General features: G+C 38.7%; 1 protein-coding gene across 1 annotated transcript in view; it reads left to right on the forward strand.

The window, feature by feature from the left end:
* Positions 1-16,869, forward strand: part of TBCA (tubulin folding cofactor A) — a 34,948-nt gene extending 18,079 nt beyond the window's left edge. Inside the window, exons 2-4 of the mRNA XM_068667074.1 lie at positions 5,164-5,269; positions 14,688-14,774; positions 16,162-16,869. Coding sequence (XP_068523175.1) covers positions 5,164-5,269; positions 14,688-14,774; positions 16,162-16,242 — 274 coding nt within the window. The 3' untranslated portion in view covers positions 16,243-16,869. The remainder of the gene's footprint in view (positions 1-5,163; positions 5,270-14,687; positions 14,775-16,161) is intronic.
* Positions 16,870-24,000: the final 7,131 nt, after the last annotated feature.

Genomic DNA, 24,000 nt, shown 5'->3' on the forward strand with positions numbered 1-24,000 from the left:
ACCTCTGTTGTCTCCCTCTTTTTGTTTTGGATGCTTGCAATTAAAAAATGTATTCGGTAGCATGCATGTTTCTTAGGACACTGTATAATGTCTGCTGAAGTTATGTCTACAGTGATTTTTATGGTTGCAGTGTTTTAAAACCTATAAATGACCTGTATACTTCAAATGCAACAAGTTATGATCTGGCTTTTTTAAATACCTTTTGAGCTGTTGGTACTCTTTGTTTCATTTTTCATGTGATCATACCATGATAAAGATTTTGGTTTAGCATTCATTTTATTATTTTTTTTTTGTGGGGGGAGCATCAGAGGTTGGAAAAAATGACAAGAAAGAACAGAATCTTGCATCTAGATAGACAAAGGGTGAAGGAAGAAGAGTAACAAAATATCACGTGGTTATTTTTGTGCAGAATTTTGCTTGAGTTTATAAGGAAGAGGTGATTAAGGGATAGTATTTCTCCATTATAGAATTTAATTTACCTTTTGAAAGAGAAGCTATTGCCTGAGGACAAGCTAAATTAAATCTATGTATTCAGTACAAACGGCTTCCTGGCATTTAAAGGAAGAACTTACTACAGGAAATGTTTTTAAATAAGAACTTTTTTAATAGCATTAACATCAACATCTCAGTTACATGTAACAAATGGAAAGTTAAACTGGCCAATTCTGATTATCGAATAATCTATAATGCAAACTATGGAAAATATGTCACTGAAAACAGTATCATATTTCAGGCTTAATGTTTTGAAAGCTGCATGCTTCAAGTTCTGCTTCTGAAATGTACTGTAAGTACAAAAATACAATTAGGTAGGTAAGTACGGTATCTTAAGTATCCAGATATGAGAAAAGTTGGCAAAAAAGTTAAATTTAGTTCTGAACTGTGACAGAATGTTCAGACCTTGTTCTTTTCCTTTTGGAAAAAGTAAACAAGTAGTAGTGAATTTGAAAAATTAGTGCGCATAGAGGAAGATGTGTGTGTGAAAATATAGTATGAAAAGACAACATGAACATTTTGCCCTTTATTTTAGCTTTAGAAAAAATCAAAATGCAAGTTTTGCAATGTTCATTGCCTTTAGTTTCAATGGTATATACACTTTAATAACTGAGTAAACATAAAAGCTGTGTTTAATGATTTCTCTTTTCCCCTCCCCCTCAAGGGAATTTGCTGTTCTCATTCAAAAAAATCTCATAGGTTGATGGAAAATAACTCTTTTTTTGAACCTAAAAATTGAAAAGCAAATAATACTGTCTTGAATTAAATCAAGCAACCTTGATCAAACAATTAACTCAGCCTCTATTAAATCAATATTTGCTGATGCTAATACTGGAGCTAGTTCCAGCAGTTGGAATTACAGCCACTGATTTAGTATCTTTATTACTAGTAATTAGGTTGCTGTCTTTCCCCAGTACTACTTTTCAAAGCTAGTACAGTACTTGGCTGACTTGTAACAGCTGACCTAGGTGATACCTGTATTACACACTCGATGTGCTGCTGAAGGTTCTTTACAAGGCTTGGAGGCCCTCTCTGGTGTTGTGATTCCACAGGCATTTAGATTGTTCAAGGACGAATTGCCACAGCCCAGCTTGGATCAATTTGTTGTAGAACACAGCTTCAAGCTACTTTGGCAAAACAATTTTTTATGATGTGAATGAACATCAGGGAGAATTCCTTCTGTTATAATATCAACATATTCCACTTAGAATTTTTCTTAAGGTACCACTGCAGTGCTGCTTCTGTGGCAGCTTTAGTTCACAATGGGTTCTTGTCCTCCTGGTACTGTTCTGAACTGTCCATCCTTAGCAGCACTTCTAGTGGAGCACTTAACTGTGACAAATTAGGAATTAATTTGCTCTGATGTGCTAACGTGACCATGAAGCTCTCTACAAGACCTTTATTTATTCTCTTTTCATTTCTATAATACATTCTTTGCTTCCTGGATCTGATTACGTTCTTTTGGCTATTAAGTTCTCCTTAAACGGCCTTATCTAGTACAGGCTGATCAGATGATTGCTCTTGTTAGGCCAAGGACTTTCTTTGGCATGCTTTCAGGATTGCAGTAGCATCTCCGTGTACATTTTGGTCTTGAATTAGCTGATCATTATTCTGTCATTCTCCAAATGCTGGAGGATGTTTTGATTCAAATTCCAGAATCCAGAATTATGTAATCCAATATATACCTAATGAACAGATGTACAAAATGGAAAATTTAAGAGCAAAGTCACAGTAAGAACGAACAATTAAGCTTGATAATGGATTACTATGTAACTATTACTACAGGGCATGAGATTAGACCTTAATCTTCCATTTCAACCCTTTGAAAGTTTCCGTGTTCATCATTTGCTGTAGTTGATAGTGTGTGAAAACTTATTTTGCATCCAAACCTGAGATTACTGTGCGTTCTAGAATCATAGAATGGTTCGGGTTTGAAGGGACTTTAAAGATCATCTAACTCCAACCCCCCTGCCGTAAGCAGGGACACCTCCCTCTGGATCATGTTGGCCAAAGCCCTGTCCAGCCTGGCCTTGAACACCTCAGGGGATGCTTCTCTCAGCTTCTCTGGGCAACCAGTTCCAGTGCCTCACTACCAGTACAATGAAGAATTTCCTCATAATGCCTCGTCTAAATATATCCTCTCTTAGTTTAAGACCATTCCCCCTTGTCCTATCATTATCTACCTGAGCTAGGAGTCCTTCTCCATCCTTTTTATAAGACCCCTTTAAGTATTAAAAGGCCGCAATGAGGTCCCCCCGGAGCCTTCTTCAGGCTGAACAGCCCCACCTCTCTCAGTCTTTCTTCATAGCAGAGGTGCTTCAGCCCTCTGATCATCCTTATGGCCCTCCTCTGGACTCACCCTTAACAAGCCCACATCTTTCTTACACAGGGGGGCAGACCTGGATGCAGCGCTCCAGCTGGGGTCTCACGAGGGCAAAGCAGAGGGGGACAATCACCTCCCTTCACCTGCTAGTCACATCTCTGTTGATGCAGCTCAGGGCACAGTTGGCCTTTTGGGCTGCAAGCGTGAACTGTTGGCTCATGTCAAGTAGGTGAGGCACTTCTTGTGCCTTAACGTTGCCTCAAAGAGGATTCATTCCATGATCTTGCCAGGCACAGGGGTGAGGCTCACCAGTCTGTAGTTCCTCGGGTCCTCCTTTCTACCCTTTTTCCAGTCACTGGGGACTCCACTTCACTGCCCTGATTTTTCAAATATGATGGAGAGGGCCTTGGCAACTACATCAACCAAGTCTCTCAGGACCCTGGGATGCATGTCATCAGGGCTCATAGACATGCATCCTATGTTGTTGTTTCAGGAGGTCCCTGACTTGCTCTTTGCTTACAGTGAGAGGGATTCTGCACTCCCAGCCCCTGCCCAGTGTCAGGGACAGAGAGATGTGGGAAGCCTGATGACTAGTGAAGACTGAGGCAAAAAAGTTAAGTACCTCTGCCTTCTCCACATCTGTCATTACCTGTTCTCCATCTCCAGTTGTCAAAGGTGCTACACTCTCTCTGGTCTTTCTTTTGCAGCCAAAGTACTTGTAGAACCCCTTCTTGTTAGTCTTTGCATCCATGGCCATGCTTAGTTTTGTCATTGCCTTGGCTTTCCTGATCCTGCCCCTGCACATCTGGACAGCATTTCTGTATTCTTCCCATGGCACTTGGCCCCATTTCTACCATCTACATCCACCTGTGCATTTCCTTCTCTTGCGTAAGTTTGACCAGAAGGTCCTTCCTTATTCAGCCATGCCAGTTTCCTACCTTCCCTGCTCGATTTATTGTATATTAGTATACAGAGCTCTAAGCAAAATATCCTTAAGGAGTTGCCAGCTGTGACCAGGTTCGCTGTCCCTAAGGACCTTGTCCCATGGGATCTCATTCACTAATTCTTCGGACAGCTGGTAGTAAGCTCTTCTGAAGTTCAGGATCCTGACTTTGCTCCTTGCTAGGCCATATCCCTCAAGATCACAAACTCAACCAGGGCGTTGTCACTGCAACACAGGCTTAAACCTTTTAATGTTGAAATCAAGTTAGTCTCTTAAGGCTAATGATCTTCAACTGTTATTCTCAAAATTAGCTGTTAAAGACATCAGCTTCTTACACACTTAAGACCTACATGTTTTTAGCTCATCCGTTACGTGTTCAGGGTTTACATTTGCTTAATGACATCAAACTTCACTGCCAAAGCAAATTTAAGCATTTTTCTTAGTAGTGACGGAAATTTGTTATACATATTTCTAGCTACATACGGAGTTCTTCTCTATCGACAATATAGGAAGAAAAGAAAAAAAATACATTCTTGAATCTTATCAAACTGTGTTATTTGGGAATTTTAATTTTTATTATTTTGTACAAAACCTAGTATATGAAGTATTGCATTTAATGGTATGACACATAGTTGTGATCAGGAAGAAAAAAAGAAAACGTTTTGGTATAACAGTTTGTGAACTTGGAAATGTTCTTCCTTTTAATTTACATATGATAACCTTTTTTCAAAGTTACTACTAAGAGGGATGTCACCTTAGTGTCATTTTTCATTTAAAAATGCAGGTGCAATGGTATTTAGTAGTGAGAGAAAGGAAAAGACCACATGCCTGTAATAGAGAATATATAGGTCACTCATGAAACTATGAGAACGTGGATAATAAGAAAGTCTGGCAAATGCTGAGTATTAGAACATCGGCTTTGTAGACACCTTAATATTTGTTTCAGCTACTTTGTGAGGACTTTTTTTGAGATACAGAGATAGCTTTCTTCTCTGTACCGCTTTATTAGCAGTCATCCAGACTTACCAGGCAGCTTCTTGTCTGTTTCTGTTATGTATTTGAAATGAAGTACCAGTGTATAGCTTTTATAGGATATTCAGTACAGATCTTTACAAGAGATGCAGAATCTTTGTACATACAGAATCTATACAGAATTCTATACAGAATCTTTAAAACATTTTAATTTAAATAATTTTTATAAGAATGGTTATATATTGTAGCTAAATTCAGCATTTCCGAGATGCAGTTTCTTAGAGTATTTAAGAGCCTTTTTTGTTATATAAAATCATGTATTGTGTTACAGGGATGCAGCTTTCAGGTCTGGGCAGGAGGGTTGTTATCAGTAATGTAACTTTATTATACCATAATACAGTCAGACTGATGCAATCATTTTGTTTAATTGCAGATTGGCAAAAGAAAAACTTATGTACGAAAAAGAAGCAAAACAACAAGAAGAAAAGATTGAAAAAATGAAAGCTGAAGCATGTGATGATTATGGAATAAAAAAGCAGGTAAACTATCCCAAAACTTGTAAAATCCTTCTTCTTTGCTTTTATTTAATCATTGTCATCCTTAAACAAAAAAACTCATGTACTTCTTTCGGACTCCTCCAGACTAAAATCCTATCAATTGCAAAAGTCACAATATGCATTTGTGAAAAATTCCTGCCCTCCAGAACCCTTAACTATAAGGAGACTGGGTATAGATTATTTACCACTTGGTATCAAATGGCTATCACTAACAATGAATATCAGGATATTGTGAACTCCCATTCTCAGAAATACTGTCATCCTGAAAATAAATGTTTTGGATGCGTTTAAGTGCTTGGTGGTAAGTGCAATTATTACTGTGAAGTGAGAATACCTGTTAATACACTAGAATTGAAATGTTTCTTCTTTGTATGCTATTATCAGTTTGTTGAAATCACAGACCTCTAAGGGAGAGCAATGGGTATGCGCCTGTCCTAGCAGTTGCTGAGATTTGTAGTGAAGGCACTAACTATCAAGGTGCATGCTGTAGTTAGGTGTGCTCAAGGGTGTCATTTACAGTCACTGTTCAAATATGATAACTTTTTTCATAGAAGGTTCCTCACAAAGGACAACGGTTGCAGACTGTATTTTTTCAACTTAGAATGTTGTCTTTGAACAACTTTTTTTTCCTAGGTGTTTTCTCTTAAGTCTTCACTGAAACTGTAAATAAAACTTTCACTCATAGGCTGGTTTCACTAGTTTGGTGGCCTCATGTTATAAAACCTGTTGTCCCATCTTCATTTTAGAACAGGTAAAACAAAACCCAAATATAAAAATCAATAAAAAAAAAAAGGAAAAAGTCCTTTTAAAACAAGGTAAAACATGTAATAAATTCAGATTTCAGTTCATGTGAGCATGTCTGTTCTTGTTTTCACTGTGATGTGGGAAAGAAATACAAACACGGAATTTCTGTAAGACGTTGTATTCCTAGAGTTGAGCTGTCTCTGCCTCACCACTGAGACTCCTACAGAAACAGTAATATTCCTGAAGATCTGCTGATGCTAACAAGAACTAATGAATGCAATTCCCATTTTTAGTGTCCCACATCTGTCAGATTATTTGACTGTACCATGGTATTTCCTCAGTGACATGCAAGAAATCACTGAAGTGAAATCCAGTGGAGTCTGTGAACTTTTGCTGTGAAATGAAATGTTACACACTACTTGGAAGTGTTCTCAGAGATCACTGACAAAAGTCTTTGAAGAGAATGGTCTAAATTCATTCAGCACTGCCTGAATTGAAAAGCAATTCCTGCAATGACGTCTGTTCTTGTAGTGTGCTCTACATTTGGAAAGTCGTATTTTCCGGTTAGGAAGAATCTGGAGGCTTAAAACCAGTGTACACACTTGTCATAAGGTGAAGTCTCTTACACTAAACAAAATTATATCGGGAGAGTTTGCTCAAAAACATATTTTGGATGAACTTAATATTTTGAGAAGTTTTGTTTTGTTTTGTTTTTTAAAAAAAAAACACGGTCAAACATTTAAAGGATCGTTTTAGTTAATATCGCCCTAATCTTAGTTTATTTAAAAATATGGCTATAGTCTTTGTTTCAGTAATTAAAAGTACCATTTGTGAGATCACAGAATTGTTTTAAGTTAGAAAGGACTTTGGGAAGTCATCTGGTCCAGCCCCCCTACTGAAGCAGGGCCACCTAGAGCACGTTGCCTGGGACCATATTCAGATGCCTTTTGAAAATCTCCGAGGAGGAAGACTCCACGACCTCTCTTGGCAACCTGTTCCATCACTCCATCACTCAGAGTAAAGAAGTACTTCCTGATGTTCAGATGGAACCTCTTGTGTTCCAGTTTGTGCCCATTGTCTAGTACTGAGCACCACTGAGAAGAACCTGTCTCAGTCATCTTTGTACCTTCCCTTCATTGGTATACATTGGTAAGATCCTACCTCAGTCGTCTTTTTGCTGGGCTGAACAGCCCCAACTCTCTGACTGTCCTCACAGGAGATGTGATCTGGTTTCTTCATCATCTTCACGGCCCTTTATCAGACTCTTTTCAGGATGTTCATGTCTCTCTTGTACTAAGTAGCCTAGCATGGGAGGCAGTACTACAGCAGTGTGGCCTCACCAACACTGAGTTGGAAGGATCACCTCCCTAAACTTGCTTTGACAAACACAGCCTAAGATACCACTAGTTTTCTTTCTGAGTGCTGGCTCATGTTCATCTTGGTGTCTACGAGGACTCACGGGTCCTTTTCTGCAGAGCTTTCCAGCAGGGTGGACCCCAGTATGTACTAGTGCCTGTTCCTCATCAGGCACTGGACTTTGCACCTTTCCTTAGTGAAGTTTGAGGTTTCTGCCAGCCTGTTTCTCGAGCCTGTTGAGGTTCCTCTGGATGGTAGCACAACCCCTCTAATGTATCTGCTAGTCTTGCACTGTCTGCAAACTTGCTGAGGGTGAGCTGTGCGCTATTATCCAGATCATTAATTATGTTAAGCAGGACTGTTCCAGTATTGACCACTGGAATGCTTACTCATTACTGGCCTCCAACTAGACTTTGTGCCACTCATCACTGCCCTCTGGGTCCAGCCATTCAGCCTCACTGTCTGCTCATCCAACTCATATGTCAGCAGCTTCTTTATATGGATCTTATGTGGGACACAGAATCACAGAATTTCTAGGTTGGAAGAGACCTCAAGATCATCGAGTCCAACCTCTGACCTAACACTAACAGTCCTCCACTAAATCAACACCATCAAAGGCCTTACTGAAGTCCAGGTAGAAAATATCCGCTGCTCTCCCTTCATCCACCAAGCTGGTCATTTCATCATAGAAGCTGATCAGGTTGGCAAAGCGTGACTTCACTGTGGTGAATCCATGCAGACTACTCTGAAGATTTTCTTGTCATTTAATGGGAAAGGATAGGAATGAAATCGATCATTTGAGATTATGAAAATAATTTTAACTATTATTTTAGCTGAGGTATCAGTTAATAGGTAAGTATATACAGATACGTGTCAATCCATAGTTGAAGGAGGAAGGCTTAAAAAGCTTAAAACCATTACTTTCCTCTTAATGAACCATGAATCTCATTTAACTTTCTAGTTAGAACCCTGCAATAGAATATGGGTTACCAGTACAGAAGTGACTAAGGAAGATGTTACTTTAAAAAGAATAATCACATTGCTACATCATAGTCAGACTTCAGAGTGTGTCTGGTCTGCAAGAAGGCATCAGTCCCTCTGTAGAACAACAGTTAGGGTTTGACTCAGTGTTTTTCTTCTAACTCATTAGGTAGTGTGGCAACTTGTGGTTCCTGCAAACTCAAGTGATCTCTAGCAGAGACAGTGACCAAACTGGGTTGTTGGCAGTTGCTGGGTGCTAGCCTTCACCTGCAGAAGGACTAATTTAATGAAGAGCAGGTTCGGTACCTGAGAAATAAAAAGGAGAGTTCACTCTCCATGCTAGTATGCTCTGACCAAGAATGTAATTCAAAGACGTAGTATAGTACCATTGTTCCTGGCGCACATTGTATTTATACTACTTACTGTATTTCAGCTCATGTACTAAGAAAGAACTGTGTGGTAGAATGTGTATCCCAGGGAAAGAATCTCTAGTATAATAGGGCAAGGAAGCCCTTTCTTTCCTATTACTTACAGCTTATTTAAATATATAAATAAAAAACAACTCTGCAGTGCATACTTTTATAGATAAAAAGACAGATGAGAAGTATAGAAATAGGGCAAAATTTATAACAATTTATTTTGGCTAAATTGTCAGATAAAAAAGAAGTCGTAATAAACGAAGAGCAGTATGAGGGAGAAAATATATGAGGAAAGAGAAATTCTAAGTATCTTTGTAAGATACTAAACTGAAAATAGGCTTATTAAAAACTGAACTCAAGTAATTTATACAAAAATTTGGAATAAAAAAGTTTATAGACTTCTGAAGCACTCTACTAAATTCAAATTCTGAATTTAGTTTCTGTAAAGAGTCATTAAGAGCCCTGATTGCGGAAAGTAATGCAACTGTACTTCTGTGTTTGTTTTCTTTTTCTTGTAACGAAGCCTGAGTTTCTACACAGTTGTAATGGTTTTCCATATATGAAGTCTTCACAGAGGGTTTCATGATCTTTATCTTCTTTATCTATAATAGAAGCTTCACACTGCAGTCACTTATGAGAGTAGACTAGTGTTAGGGACCAGTAGTTTTCTGTATTTCTGTGGCTGTTGATTTGTACTGGGTACAGATTACATCCTTTCCCATCTAATGCTTTTATCTCAAGGCTTATGAATGTGCAAAAAAATGGGGTATCTACTCTGTTTCCTCTCAATGGGATTGTCGATCTACTTCAGAGTTTTTGTTAACTGTCAGAGTTTTTATTGATAACAAATCACCTTTTTTATTAATAGTTATCTTACAGTTCCAAGTTACTTCTAATATAATGTCATTTCCAGATGAATTAAAACTCTAATGGACTTAACACAGAATTTAATATCTGCATGACAGAGTACATACAGTTTTGCTAGTATAGATTTTTACACGTATTAATGAAAACAGCAATATTTTTCTTGTTTTGTTGAGATGGAGGCAGACTATTTCCTGAAACAGCTAAGAACAACGCTCTCCACAAAGGAGGCTAATATCCTGGGCTGCATTAGGCAAAGCATTGCCAGCAGGTTGAGAGAGGTGATCCCTTCCCCCCCTACCTCATCATCGATGAGGTCGCACCTGTGTGGTACTGTCTCCAGTGCTGGGCTCCTCAATACAAGAGAGACATGGACATCCTGGAGAGAGTCCAACAAGGGGCCATGAAGATAATGAAGGAACCAGAGCCTCTCTCCTATGAAAAGAGGCTGTGAGAATAGTTGAAGGGAGACTGCAATGAAGATGGAGCCAGGCTGTTTTCACTTGTGCTCAGTGCCAGGACAAGAGGCAGTGGCCGCAGACGAGAACACGGGAGGTTTTCCCTGAACACCAGGCAGCACTTCTGTGCTGTGCGTGTGATGGAGCACTGGCACAGGCTGCCCAGAGAGGTTGTCAAATCTCCCTCCTTTGAAATACTTAGAAGCAACCAAGGTGTGGTCCTGGGCCTTTAACAGGGGATTAGACAAATTGACCTCAGGTAGTCTCTTCCACCTTAAATCATCTGTTGTTAAGATTATCTGTTTTCAGTTGCGCAACAGTCAAAGTGCATGCGATTGTAAGACAGTATGTAAAAGCATGAACACATACATGTACTCATGTTCGTTTAATTCATATATAAATATATATGACTCATTCACATTGCTGATTTTTCTTAGCATTTTATGTTTAGAACACCTTTCCTGTCATATTAAACATTGTCACCATACCCTGTGACATAGTAGCTTATTGGAGTTTCTTCTAAGATCAAGGAATAATAGATAACCCCATAAGGGTTTTCCTGTTGTTTGAAAACAACTTGTGGATCAGCACGTGACAAAATCTCTTATTTAGTTGTGGCTCACCTGAAAAGAAAAACAGAATCTGCTTTCACCTTCTTGAAGCCAATAAAATTTGTCCCCATTATATTGTACAGGTCAGGCAGGCTCAGCAAAATTGCTTCCTGTTGCAGAGTACTTGGTATTGACGCTCATAAGCAGTTACTTTCATTGCTGTTCTTAAAGTTAACAAAAATCTGGTGTTCTAATATGAGTGCTTGGTGATCCAAAAAGTCAAGAATCTTTCTCGTCTAAGCAATTCTGATCTGCCTAGGTAAGTTGAAATAGTGCCTTTGAACTTTTATTATGGGGCCTCTTAAATCATAGAATTGTAGAGTGGTTTGGGTTGGAAGCGACCTTTAAGACTGTCTTGTTCCAACCCCCCTGCCATGGGCAGGGACACTTCCCACCAGCCCAGGTTACCCAAAGCCCCATTCAGCCTGGCCTTGAACACGTAGAAGGATGGGGCATCCACAGCTTCTCTGGGCAGCCTGTGCCAGTGCCTCATCGCCCTCTGAGTGAAGAATTTCTTCCTAACCTCTAATCTAAGTCTCCCCTATTTTAGTTTAAAACCATTTCCCCATGTCTTATCGTTATGTGCCTGAGCAAAAAGTTGCATCTCCATCTTCTCATCTTAAAGATGTCTTTAAGTACTGAAAACCTGCAGTGAGGAAGCCTTCTCTTCCGTAGCCTGGACAGCCCCAGCTCTCTCAGTCTTTCTTCGTAGCAGAGGTGCTCCAGCCCTCTGATCATTTTCATGGCCCTCCCCTGGACCTGTTGTAAGATCCCCGCATCTTTATTGTGCTTAGGGGCCCCAGACCTGGTGTGGTGGTTGAGCCCTTCTCTGCAGGGCTGCTCTCAGTGAGTTCTTCTGTCGGTCTGTGCTCATGTCTGGGATTGCCCCAGACCATGTGCAGCACCTTCTGCTTGGTCTTGTTGAACCTTATGCAGTGGGCACCTCATGGGCCCACTTCTTAAGTTTGTTCAGGTCCCTTTGGATGGCATCTCTTCCTTCTTTGGTATCAGCCTCACCACTCAGCTTAGTGTCATCTGTAAACGTGCTGAGGGTACACTCAATCACGTTGTCTATGTCGTTGATAAATCAAAGTTGCTTATGTCTAAAGCCTCAGCTTACGTGTAAAGCATCCTCAGCTGTTTTCCATAGAGTTGTGTTTGGCCTTTGTGCTTATTGTGAATAGGTAAAATAGTTGTCTTTTTACTTGTTACGGTGCCCTTCCACTTAATCAACTGGTCTCTGTGTTTGTATTTATTTGGCTTTTCTGTCTGTGGTCCTATTTTATCTGTTATTGCAATCTGGAATTTACAGAAAATGGTTTGAAGGCCATTGATAGTATATTAGGCACACCAGTTCTTTGACATCTGATCCAAATTATGAAAAATCCACGTTGTGTTTAGTAAATAGGCTACATACACCTCAACAGTTAGAGAGCTCCATCACATCTGAGCAGGCTCCTTTCCGTTGCAAGATGCCAAACATCTGTTCCCTTAGCAGAAATATGTTCAGTCCTGAAAGGCAACTGGCTAGAAATGTGGCTGTTTGAAGAGATTTAACTGGTTTCTTAAATACACTTAAAAGAATGGGGACATCATCCTCTCTGTAGTTGCCATAACTCTTCTGGTCCTATGTGCACTTATTGACAACAAATTGAATTTGCTGTCTGTATGGTTTTGTGCTTTATTGCTTTGTCTTAACACTTCATTTAACTGCACTTCAGTTACTCCAGTTTTTTAATACTTCTATTTGGCATTGTAATTCACAGAAACCCTGAAGATGTTTATGGTTCTTTGCAAAGTTAGATCAGTTTCATATAATAACTTCCTCCGTGACCTGCTTATAATTTAAACTCCTTAGAGTTCAGTCAGATTGTTTCTAGAGTGTGCTGAGGAGAGAGGGTTGTTCGTTAATTTTCAAAACAGTATGAGAGTAGACACTTTTTTAAATTCCAGCCCTAAAACATATCAATTATTTGAGCTTTAGACTGTGCTTTATTATATACATTTGCAACAGTAAAATGTCTATCTGGAATAATCAGTATTGCTTGAAAAAAGTGTGTGTGTTTTTTGTCTTTTTTTTTTTTTTTTGTGCAGAAGTTATTAAAATTTGCTTAGGTCATTCAGTAATTAACTTTAATCTTGGTTCCATAAAATCCCTGTTCCATTCTCCAACCATTTGTACCTACAGAAGGTAGTTCAAGGATTTATCTTTCATCTGTTTCATATTGTTGCATAACTGCTGGCAAATATAAATAAAACCCAGTCACCCCTTTTGGATCTCATTCATATTCTGTTTTGAACTGAGGGATTTTGGTAGTTTTGTTCGTTTCTTACAGTTGGCAGGACTGGAGCTTGCAGGTCCTAGATTCGTGTCTTCTCTTCCCAGATCGCTTATGGAGTGGCATATATAAAATAAATGACTAGTTTCCACATCATCCGCCAGCTTTAAAATACACAACTAGTTAGCAGTACCATACCAAGGATATCATCAATGGATATTCTCACTCCCATAGATATTCTTTATAGAAACAAGTTGTAGTACATAAAGCAGAAGGCATCATCTCATGCATTTTGACACACCTCATTCTCTGGAATTTACAAATCTTTATGTATTTGATTGCTACTGAAAGTGTAATATGCAGAGTGACTAATCATGTTTTTAACACAGTCCAATACTGAGTGCTTAAAAGAAAAATGGTAATGTTGATGAGAATTGTAACTTGGAGGTGCTTAACTTTATTTTAACATATCACCTATATTGCTTTATTAAAGTATGTGAATTTTGCCCTAGATTCTCTGAAAATAAGCTAGAAACAAAGTTTTTAAACTCATTCTCTTAATAATGTCTTAAACAGAAAACATAAACATAAGACATCTAAGTACATGAAATACTGTTATACAGCAAGCCTTCCTACAAAACATTCTTAGCCTTAGTTTTTCTTCCGTTTTGTGATGATGGTGTTCCCTTTGGTTCCCTTCTGTATGGCAGCTTTAATACTGAAAGTAAAATGAAACACAGGAATGACAGAATGTGGTGAGCCATTTAAAGTGAATACCTTCTGTTGCAGGTTATCGTGAATGCAGAAATGGCTTTGTACTTAAATATCTAACTGATTTTCATCTCTAAATAGATTTAACTTTACTGAACAACTCTGCATACCTTTTCTTCTCAGTGGTTGGATTTCAGATCCAGAAATGTTCCATGAAATAAATGTTCCCTTATATAAATCTGAAGTTGTTTTCTGTAGGAGGAGGCAGGATGTTCAGATTCAGTGGGGTGCCAGTTTAGTAATTTTGTTCAAAGTGCATGGTGAGAATAATCTTTCTCCTAAAATGAAGCACAAGGATAAGTAATAACTTTTTATGCATGATAAGCATCAAAAATATGAGCCTGCTGGTCTTTGCTTTTCATTTTTCTTTACCTTTGTCTTTCAGTCAGAGCCTCCTGCAGTGTGCACACAATGTGATCAATAACTCAATAACTTTTTTCATGCAGTAATTATCTCTATGTGGTATTATCTGAACACTGTTTTTCTTTATTACCCAAAAGATGCAGGAGATATTTATATAACCAGCTGATCCCATTTTGGATGAAGCTGCTTTGTGACAGCAGGAGAAAGTTTGTTTTAAATAGCCTTTTTTAACGAATGTTGTATGGAAAGCTTACCAGGCTGTACTTTTCTTTTCTAAGGGAAAAAATATTGTAAATACTGTTTTCTACTTAATACTTTATAATTAATTAAGCACAAAGTAATGGAAAGGTCCTGTAAATTAACAGAGTTTTAAGCAATTATGCTAAGCGAGTGTCTTTTACTAAAATAGGCGAAATTTCAGAAAAAAGGTACAATTCTTCTGAAGTTCCTAGATGATGACCAGACTACTGATTTCTCATAGTAAAGACTTGTCTTAAAAAACAACATTTCTCTGTGGAATACATTTTCATTTCATTGGCTTCCAATTTTCACAGGTCGAGATCTTACAAGAGTCACGAATGATGATTCCAGACTGTCAGCGCAGATTAGAAATTGCACATGCAGATCTTACCCAACTACTAGTAAGTATAGCATCAAAAACTACTTACCGTGAAATGCTGATGTGCTTTGATGAACATGGATAAACATACTAGTCTGCAGTGCAATTGCAGCAGAATAGAGCTGGACTGAAAAATACCTTTTGTGGGACCTAAGGCTGGCATCCTGTAACAGATCCCAGTACTCCATCTCAGATAACCATCTACGCAGACTTAGTCTTCAGCCTGTGAAAATTCTATGTATGCATATTTAATATACTAGAGACAGTCTTTGATGGAATGTATACCAACATTTACTTCAATACTGCTACAGATGACTCAGTTCCTTTGCTACTTACATGATTAGAAAAAATAGTTCACCCACATTAGGTAGTCTTCCTAGTTTTATACAGATGTATACAATATACTGGTAGTGAACTGAAATATTCAAAATATTTTGCCTACTACTATTATTATGCTATGGACAAGAATCGAAACAGCTGAGTCATTGCTGAGTACTGCCTCTGTACTATTTATTATTGAGGTGAGCAACTAGGATGCATTTTTAGGATACAAATACCTGCAGGAATAAACAATATCTTGTACAAATAGATTTACTAAAAATATACTAGGTTTGGCTATTACTATGTTTATTTTAGAAGCTGACTTTTCCCCAAGAATTCTACTACAAAGGTATATGCTACTGTGAGGCTATAAAATATATACTGTAAATTAAGCTTCAAATACATTTGATGGCTAAAGTGCATATCCTTTCTCAGGGCATCTTGTCCTTTGGTGGTATGCCTCTACTTGTTTCCAAAATAAATGCTCAGAATGTGGCAAGATTCAGGATCCTTCTGCCATTCAGCAAGTTCAGACAGTTAGCTCATCTTAGGTTTCATTGGCATGCAGAAGTAATGCTGTTGATCTGTACAGCATGCTATTCAAATACAAAATAAGAAATGTGGGGAATTACTATTGTTGTTAAGAATTTGGAAGTCTTTAAAGGTTGCTTTATTTTCTTAGATGACTATCAATGTTTTTTATTAAAATTAACTCTTTAGTTATATATTTTTTAACTGTCAGACTTTAAGCTTTTTCCTAATGGTACTTTTGTTCTGAGTTCCCTTGTACTTACTGTGTCCTTGTTTTTAAATACTTTATTCAGAGAATAAAATATTAAGAATTATTAATAATTCATAAAAATATTCAGAATATTCATAAAATAAAGTTATTCACAAGTCAAATCCACTTACACATGACAGATACTGTAACAGACCTTAAATAGGACAAAAGAAATTACCTGTGTTTTGAGTCATGTAAAACTAGTGCTTACAATAAGGATATACCCTACATTTCATAATTTACTCCTCAATTACGTTCTAATATCAGTTATTTTTGAAGTACTCAAAAGTTTTGTTTTTAATTCCAGGAAAATGAAAAAGAATTGGAAGAAGCTGAAGAGTATAAAGAAGCACGTTCCATACTAGAGTCGGTGAAGCTGGAAGCTTAGAAGTTTTTCAGTACTCTTTATATGCATTAGCACTGGGTCCATTCCACACCTTTGTTTTACTACAGCTCTATTACTACTGCTGACTTGCTAAGGTTCCCTTTATGCAAACTGGCCTTTCTCTTACTGCAAGATGCATCAAATAAAGGATGTTCTGAAACATCTGTGTGTTCCAAATTCAGGCAAAATAGAAACATTACCAGTTCACCTAACTACAAAAGGAATTTAAAAAATTAAAAAAAAAAAAAATCTATTTAATATAAGCTTAAGCTAAGAAATAAAGCACAGTTCAAGTGTTTAGCTATGTAAGGAATGTGAGGTGCTAATAAATACTTTAGAAGCACCTTGTAATTGAAATAATTTCAAGCCATTATAGCATAAAATCTGTACTGAAAGAGGAGATGAACTAAATGACACTTCAAAGTCACCCATTTTTTTTTGTGATGCAGTTAATCTGTAACTTTATCAAGTATTACTCCTTGTTTATCTTTGAGCCTAAGATGGAATTAAGAGCTGATTCCAGACCTTTCTCAATTTGTCTGAGGTTGATTTGTAGAGCCCAATTCACACAATTTCCATTGATCAAAATTAAGTTACTTTTTTCAATAAAAATAATTTTGTAGCTCTTTAGTATGTTGTCAGTTGGATCTGCTTGTAGGAGTGTTGGAGTGAACTCTTCCTGAAATCATAGCTGTTCACCTTGGTCAATGTGACTTTTTTGTACAAAGTTCAAACCCCAGAAGCTGAAAGGAAGCACATGGTAAGGGAATAATACTTGATCTACATGGAAGATCATTAAAACACTATGTACAAAAGCTGTGTTCTTTCAGAATGGCTTCTATAAACAGCAAAGAGAAAACTCTGCTGATGAACAAAAAAAGGTTTTTTTTATATTAGTTTTTCTAGTTTTAAAGTTTTTTGGCTTGTTCCTTAAGGGCAACATAAAGCAAAGTATACCTGTGTGGTGCTCTATTGAATGCTCTTTATAGATTTTTGTTGTTGTTGTTAGTTTGCCCAAGTTTGTGTAAACTGCAGTTTCATCTACATCTCTTTGGCACAATGAAAGTAATGTGTACTTCTCAGTTACTTCTAAGCACTTCTTTGACAGATTATCAGCCCTGCAAGATTTCTGAGTGGCTGCAGAATGACCTACTTTTGAATTAGGAGATGCCAGATCCCAGTCTTAGGCAGATTGTATGCCAGATCTTAGACAGTTTTAAGAGCTAAAAGCATTTGTGACAACACTATGGTCTCATAGAGTATATGCACACCTTCTTCTCATAGGTATGTAGCTGCAAAATGACCTTGCCCTGTTCACAGCACAAGTGAACTGCTACTGAAGAGAACATCTGTCTTGCCATGTGCATTTCAGTCATCTTCTTCTATGGACCTTCACCAAGAATGGCAAGGTGGAGCTGACAAAGCAGATTGCATCCCTCGCTGACCAGCTGCAGTCAGTGCAACTAGCTATGCTTGCAGGCCATTTAGTGGAATCTGGTAAATAAACACTGAGCTGATAAGGAGCTTGTGGGGTAGGTGAAACGTCAAGACTGCTGGGTAAGGCAGAACGTCAAATAAAGATTACTCTTCTTCAGAAGAAATAATACTCCTGAAAAAACATACCCACAGAAAAATGGCGTGCAGTTGCTGAATGCGACAAAGAATGCAGGTCAGCATGAATACTGAAAATAGGTGTTACCTTTTAGTGGCTGAATAGAAGCCTTGCAGAATGGCTTAAGTTGGCATTAAGGATACGTGGTAGTTAATAGGTAGCTAAGTATAAACCAGACTCCAGGGAAAAGTTTCTTGGTGCAGTAGTTTCTAGAATAGAATGTTTTCTTGTGTCTGCAGTTGTCACAACCTGAGCCATGTTTGTCTCACTTTTTTGTCCAAGCTATTTTCTAGCTTCATCATGAACCAAGATGACAATCTCCCCATCCCTTTCATCTTCCCTCTTACTAAATTCTCCAAAAGACTGAGCGTACTCTGTTGTACAGAAAACAGCCTGCTTCTCTGGTGAAAATCAAAATATGATCATACATTAAATGAATTGCTTTCTTCTTGTCTCCAGTTGCCCCTGGAAGTATGTAACTTCTGGGAGGACTGCAGCACAAGACCTGTAAAAAAAACTATACCAAAAAACCCTGACAAGGTAACAGTAACATAGGGCTGGCCCTTGAAGTGTAATTGGCAACTCCATGCAGGTTACTCATGCTAGCAGAGCAAGTTGGTCTAGTAATACATTATGACAGACTGAATTCTTCCAGCAGTGTTCTGAGTGGCAAGATGCAGATTACTCATACAGAAGATTATTTTTGTTGACAAGATGTTTATCATCTAGACTGGATCCAAGTTCCACAGCAAAGTATAATAAAGAAAATTAAGGCTAAGCAGTAGTATCATTATTACCCTCTCAGATCCCAAATTCAAAGAGCAGTAGCTATCTACACTTTTTGGAGATACATAGTCTGCATTAACTAGTACAAGAGTGCATCCACCAAAGAAGGAAACTTCCCTGGGCAGTATTTGAGGCCTATGTCCTTTTTGAATCCTGTCCCGAGCTTTACTGATGCCTTTCAAAGTTTACCTAAAATTGTCACAAGCTATATTTACGCTTACATACAACTGATACTTGTTCTTTTGACGCTCAAGGTTTCGTGCCACACTCTTACCATAATTACAGTTTTTTATGTCCTGGACAGAGGTGTTATCCTTTCCTTTATTTCTACCTTCCTGACAGAATATAGTTAAGAAGTTTCTCAATTATTTGTCAGTTTAACAAAACATTTGTTTTACTGAAAGGCCACAGCAGAAGAGGAGTCCATGTTATACCCTAGCTGAAGAAACAGAAATCGTAAGAAAAGCATATGCAAAAAGTAACAATTGGGAAGTTATCAGCATAAGACGAGTGCCCATTGCTCTGACCATATGCTTGCCAGCTACTACCTGTTTTTCAGTTTACCATGCACAGTTAAGATTCTTGTCCTCTTACTCACAAGACATGCAGCATCTAAAGTACTACAGCAATCTACACAAGAGGCAGAACTAACTTAGCACCTTCACCTGGAAACTATTATTTCTCAAGTCCTCAGTTATATTCTGCATTCAAAGCAAAGTAGTTTCAAAACTGTTGGTCATCTAATTTAAACTCATTCCTTCACTTGAAAAATTTCCACAACACTCAGGTAATTTCTTGTAACCGGCTAATTCACAGGTTGGTTGCTTTTGTTAGTTACAAAAAAAAAAAAAAAAAAAAAATATTTTAATACACAGCACTTTCTTCTGCAGCAATAATTTCACAACAATTCCTTAAAGGTAAGTTTCTTATACTCAAAAAAGTAACTCGTGATTCTAAAATAATGCTTCTAAATAATGGCCTCTACTATGACACGTTTCAAAATAAAGTCCCTCAAAATAATCTGCATTGAAAAGTAAACCTTGCCATTTATTAGCACCAAGTTTTGGGTTGTTGCTTTACAATGTTTATGTTCTGGGAGCAAGATACGAGGAAACAATTTTCTTTGGAAAACTACATCTAGTTGAATACTTCAGAAAGGGATTCAAGGAAACCCCACATTTCATCATGAATTGTAGGAAGCGCACAGTTAAGCCACGTCCCATCTGCCACCCCTATTCTTGTGTCTCTGATTCCAATAACTAAGCTGCAGCTCTGTCTGTCCGGGATTTGCAACCTTCAACCTGTGCTCAGAGTCTAATGTCTAAATAAGTTATTTCTCTCAAAACACAAACGAAAGAAACAGCTGCTACTGCACCTTTTTATTTTCATTAGCAACTCCTACTACTTTATGGAAGTCTGTTCTTGTAACTGACCCCGCTATCCTAGAGACCAACCAACTAGAGAGCAGGAAAACAGAGTCTGGTCCAAAAGCACTTGCAGAGAGAGCATCCCTACGTATGGGCTGTTTCTGGCTTATTGGTATAAAAGGGATGACACAGAACAATGTATTTTTTTCCCATCCAAATATTGTTCACTGCCTTGAATTAGCTGAATTTCACTATGGTCACACAGCATATTAGAAGCCTTGCTAAAAGCCTTGAGGTAGGAAAATAGGATCGATTAACTGCAGAGCGCCAAGCCAATTAGCACAGTGCCATTGAATCCAAGGGCAACCATTTCATAAATGTCTAATGTTCATGGATCTACAGAATATTACGTACCCCATGCTACAAACACTTCCAAGATGCTCTGTCAGAGTTTGACTTCCAGGCAAACAAAAAGTTTGGACTTTGAGAATGGCACTCACAAACTGCAATAAACTACGCAAGAAGTTTCTAGCCAGCAGGAAACATCAACATTAGAAGCAGGTAACAAAACGCTTTATCTGCCACCCAGATCAGTTTTCAAATCCTTTCTGCTTAACCTAAGGTGCAGGTTTGAATCCAGATTTGCCAGTTAAGAAGTAAATAATAACCACTGAGTTGCTCTGCTTTCTTACTTTGGGCAATCCATCTCCCGCATCTCCCATACCTCTGGTGAAAACCATCAACTGAGCTGCCATCAGTTTCCCACACTCCTCTAACACTGACTGAGCTGTCTTTAAAAGCAGGGACTGAGAGCTCTGCCACGGAATACCTAGAAGCCATTGTTCAAAACATGCTCCTAAAGAGGAGTTTAAATAAATAAATAAATAAGCATTCAAGTTTGTGGTCTAAAACAAGCAGAGGAGTTCAGATCTAGAAAAATATAAAATAAAAAATGCTTGACTACTGGACTATACCTACATAGACTGGGGTACTCATAATTCCCAGGTGAGTAGGACAGGCACGTGCACAGCTCCTTTCACCAAGTCATTTTCAAGAGTTTACTACTAAAATTGACCATCCCGAAAGATTCAGTTCTGTTCAAGTGGTCTGCATGACAAAAGAGGCAAAAGAGAAAGTGTACATGTTTAATATGTGGGTGATATAAGGCAGTTGAGGATCTTGAAAGAGAAGATCAGAAATCAAACTATTTAGCAAACTGGAGAAAGTTTAGAAAAACATGCATTTCAGTATGAACATATTTCAATAAGGAAAAATGCAAAATAATACATGACAGCAGGAATTATCTGCTGCATAAACACAGGGAAAGGTAAAAGCTTTTCAACATTTCTGGAAGAGATGCAGAGGTTTTAGTGAATTATACAAGATGCATTAGCCTAGCACACATGACAAGGGTAACAGCCCTTACACTCTCCGTATCACTAAGGCTTCATCTAGAAGCATTATTAGAGTTAGAAGCCATAGCTAGAAGCTGCAATTAAAGGCATGAACAAATAGGAAAGACTTTGTGTAAAAACAGTGAAAAAGGCTAAAATACGGTATGTCTGGATAGAACAAATTCAGGTGTTTTAACCTGGACAATACTGAGGGTGGTAATGGCAATAGTCTCCAAGCATGTGGAAGACAGTGGAGGAAAGGAATGAACTTTTGCTTGGCAGACACAGCCAAATCCGATGGGCTTCAGTTGCAGCACAAAAAAAAAAAAAAAAAAAGTAGCATGGTTCCCCACACCTCAGAAGATGTCTAACTTTGAGACAGAAACAGCTCTTGGCACAGGCTGCCTCGGGAGGCTGCCAGAGGTGCATCCCTAGAGGTCGGACACTGGACCAGGCAGTTCTGTCGCACATCCATCATGGAATTCTACAGAACTTTAATGTAGCAGCAATTTAGGATTTATTTTATGCTTTTGTGGTAAATCACAAGATTAGAACTGTATGATTCTTAACAGCATTTAATCATCAACCAGGTTCAACAGAATGATTTCAAGAAAATTTGCTACAATAGAAGCAGTGACTTTAGTTAAAGGTTTGAGAATGGCAAGGTTCACCCAAGACTTACTGCAGGGTCCTGGGGGGGAGGTTCTAAATACAGTCATGCGCTTCCAAGGTGAATTACTCACCCCACTCCTTCACCAGTGCTTGTCCACAGACGAGCTTGTTGCTCAGGGAGCTAGCCCCATGATCTGCTCCCCTCAGGGGTACCCTAAGAGTTGTCCGAGCTTGGGGGGAGATTGGGATCACAGCCTATTGCGGTCCCTGGAGAGCTCAAGGGGTTCTTTGCTTAGAAGAACTACTGACAGGACTGTGAGACAATTGACTTTTCAATTGACTGTACCTTTTCATCCTGGATATGGTTCAGATAAAGGAATTTTGGTATTTTCTACCAACCCTGCCATCCTGATACATTGCAGATTGTACAGCTCTGGTACTGCAGGGTCTGAGACATGATCAGGGAGTGCCTGTTTGTACTCACCTGGTAATGCCTGCTGCCCACGGACAACAGAGGACTGATGTAACATCAGTCAGTCTTGAACCATAGCTGAGCTGGGGAACAAAATTTATCACCACAGAGATCAAGGGTTAGAGCCTGCTGTGATCCTTGGAGAGCTCAAACAGGCTTTTCTTCAGCCATTTTATTTATGAGATAAAATGGCTGGCTCATAGTCAAGATGTGACTCCTTACCATGCTCCTGAGCTCCAACATGAAAGGAACGGTCACACTGAGGCCTACAGAGGCTTGTAACCATGAGCAGGACTTATACCACGTGCAGGAATAGAGCATACTTGCCTCAACATCACGCAGGTACAGCTGATCCGGCCTCATACATACACATTACGGAAAGACACCTAAAAGTAGATGGAACAACCACCTTTTCCTTGGCAGAACTCATGCCTAAAGCTCGCCCAACCACGTGGAAATTTTTTAAAAAAAAAAAAAGGCAAGATTCATGACACAGCTGAAGTGAACTACTCTGAATATCATCCCTCCACATCAGTGATGAAGAAGTGATCCCCAGAGCCCCCTCAAAGAAGGGGGCTTCAGTGGTATGTATCAAACCTTTCAGATCTTGCACTGCACATTAAAATGCAGTGGACTGAAAGAAGTAGATTATGATCCAGATAAAGCCATTTTGTCTGGCTTCCTACTTGCTCTTATTCCCATTTCTGAACACCTGCTGTTAATGCAATGCCTAAAGTACCTCGAATTTCTGACTAGACAATGGTGTTTATTTGGTGCACAAGTGACTCATTCAGGCAAAGAGAGGTCCGAGGTTTGGCCTGAAGCTGAGAACTGACGGATGGAGGTTGCATGACACCAGAGGTGAACTGGGGCCTGCTGGAAGCAACTGGGAGGAAAGCAGCAACTACTGAGCTGTAGTACAGACTCAGAAGAGGTCTTTAACACTTGAGAAAAAGGAGAAGAAAATACACAGCTTATAGCCTAGCCATCCTAATGGCCCTCCTCCCTCCTGATCTCTCCAGGCATCCACTCTTTATAAGGAGCCAGGACTGCACTATGGACAGAAAACACAAAGCAGATTCATTTGCTGTGTTCTCTTATGCGTACAATCTTTGCTACATACTGTCATTATATGTAATATAAGCCTCATGATAAATCCAAATTATGGCTATAGCACTTCAGAGGAGAGGAGATAGCACATTAGATGTGCAACTCCTGCCACTCCCCATTTTTCTAATTGTATCTCTAACTACAGTGGGAAAACAACAACAAATAATACCAATCAGTGGCTGAACTTTGCAGGTTACTTGCTAGCTTGTCCTAGAATCCAATATTTTGGGTCAAACGTCACTGGAACTCAGAGTCCAAAAATCTAGAATCAATCAGCATAAGCATTGCCCTTAACAGGAAGAAGGAAAACTTCAACCGTGCAACAGTTTGGTTTCCTTATTGTTCTGCAGCTCCTGTAGACATTGCATTAGATGGAAGGAAACCCAATGACCCAGAGAAAGAGCCTCA

This window comes from Anas acuta, chromosome Z (genome assembly GCF_963932015.1).
Source record: "Anas acuta chromosome Z, bAnaAcu1.1, whole genome shotgun sequence".
In the NCBI taxonomy this organism is placed as follows: domain Eukaryota; kingdom Metazoa; phylum Chordata; class Aves; order Anseriformes; family Anatidae; genus Anas; species Anas acuta.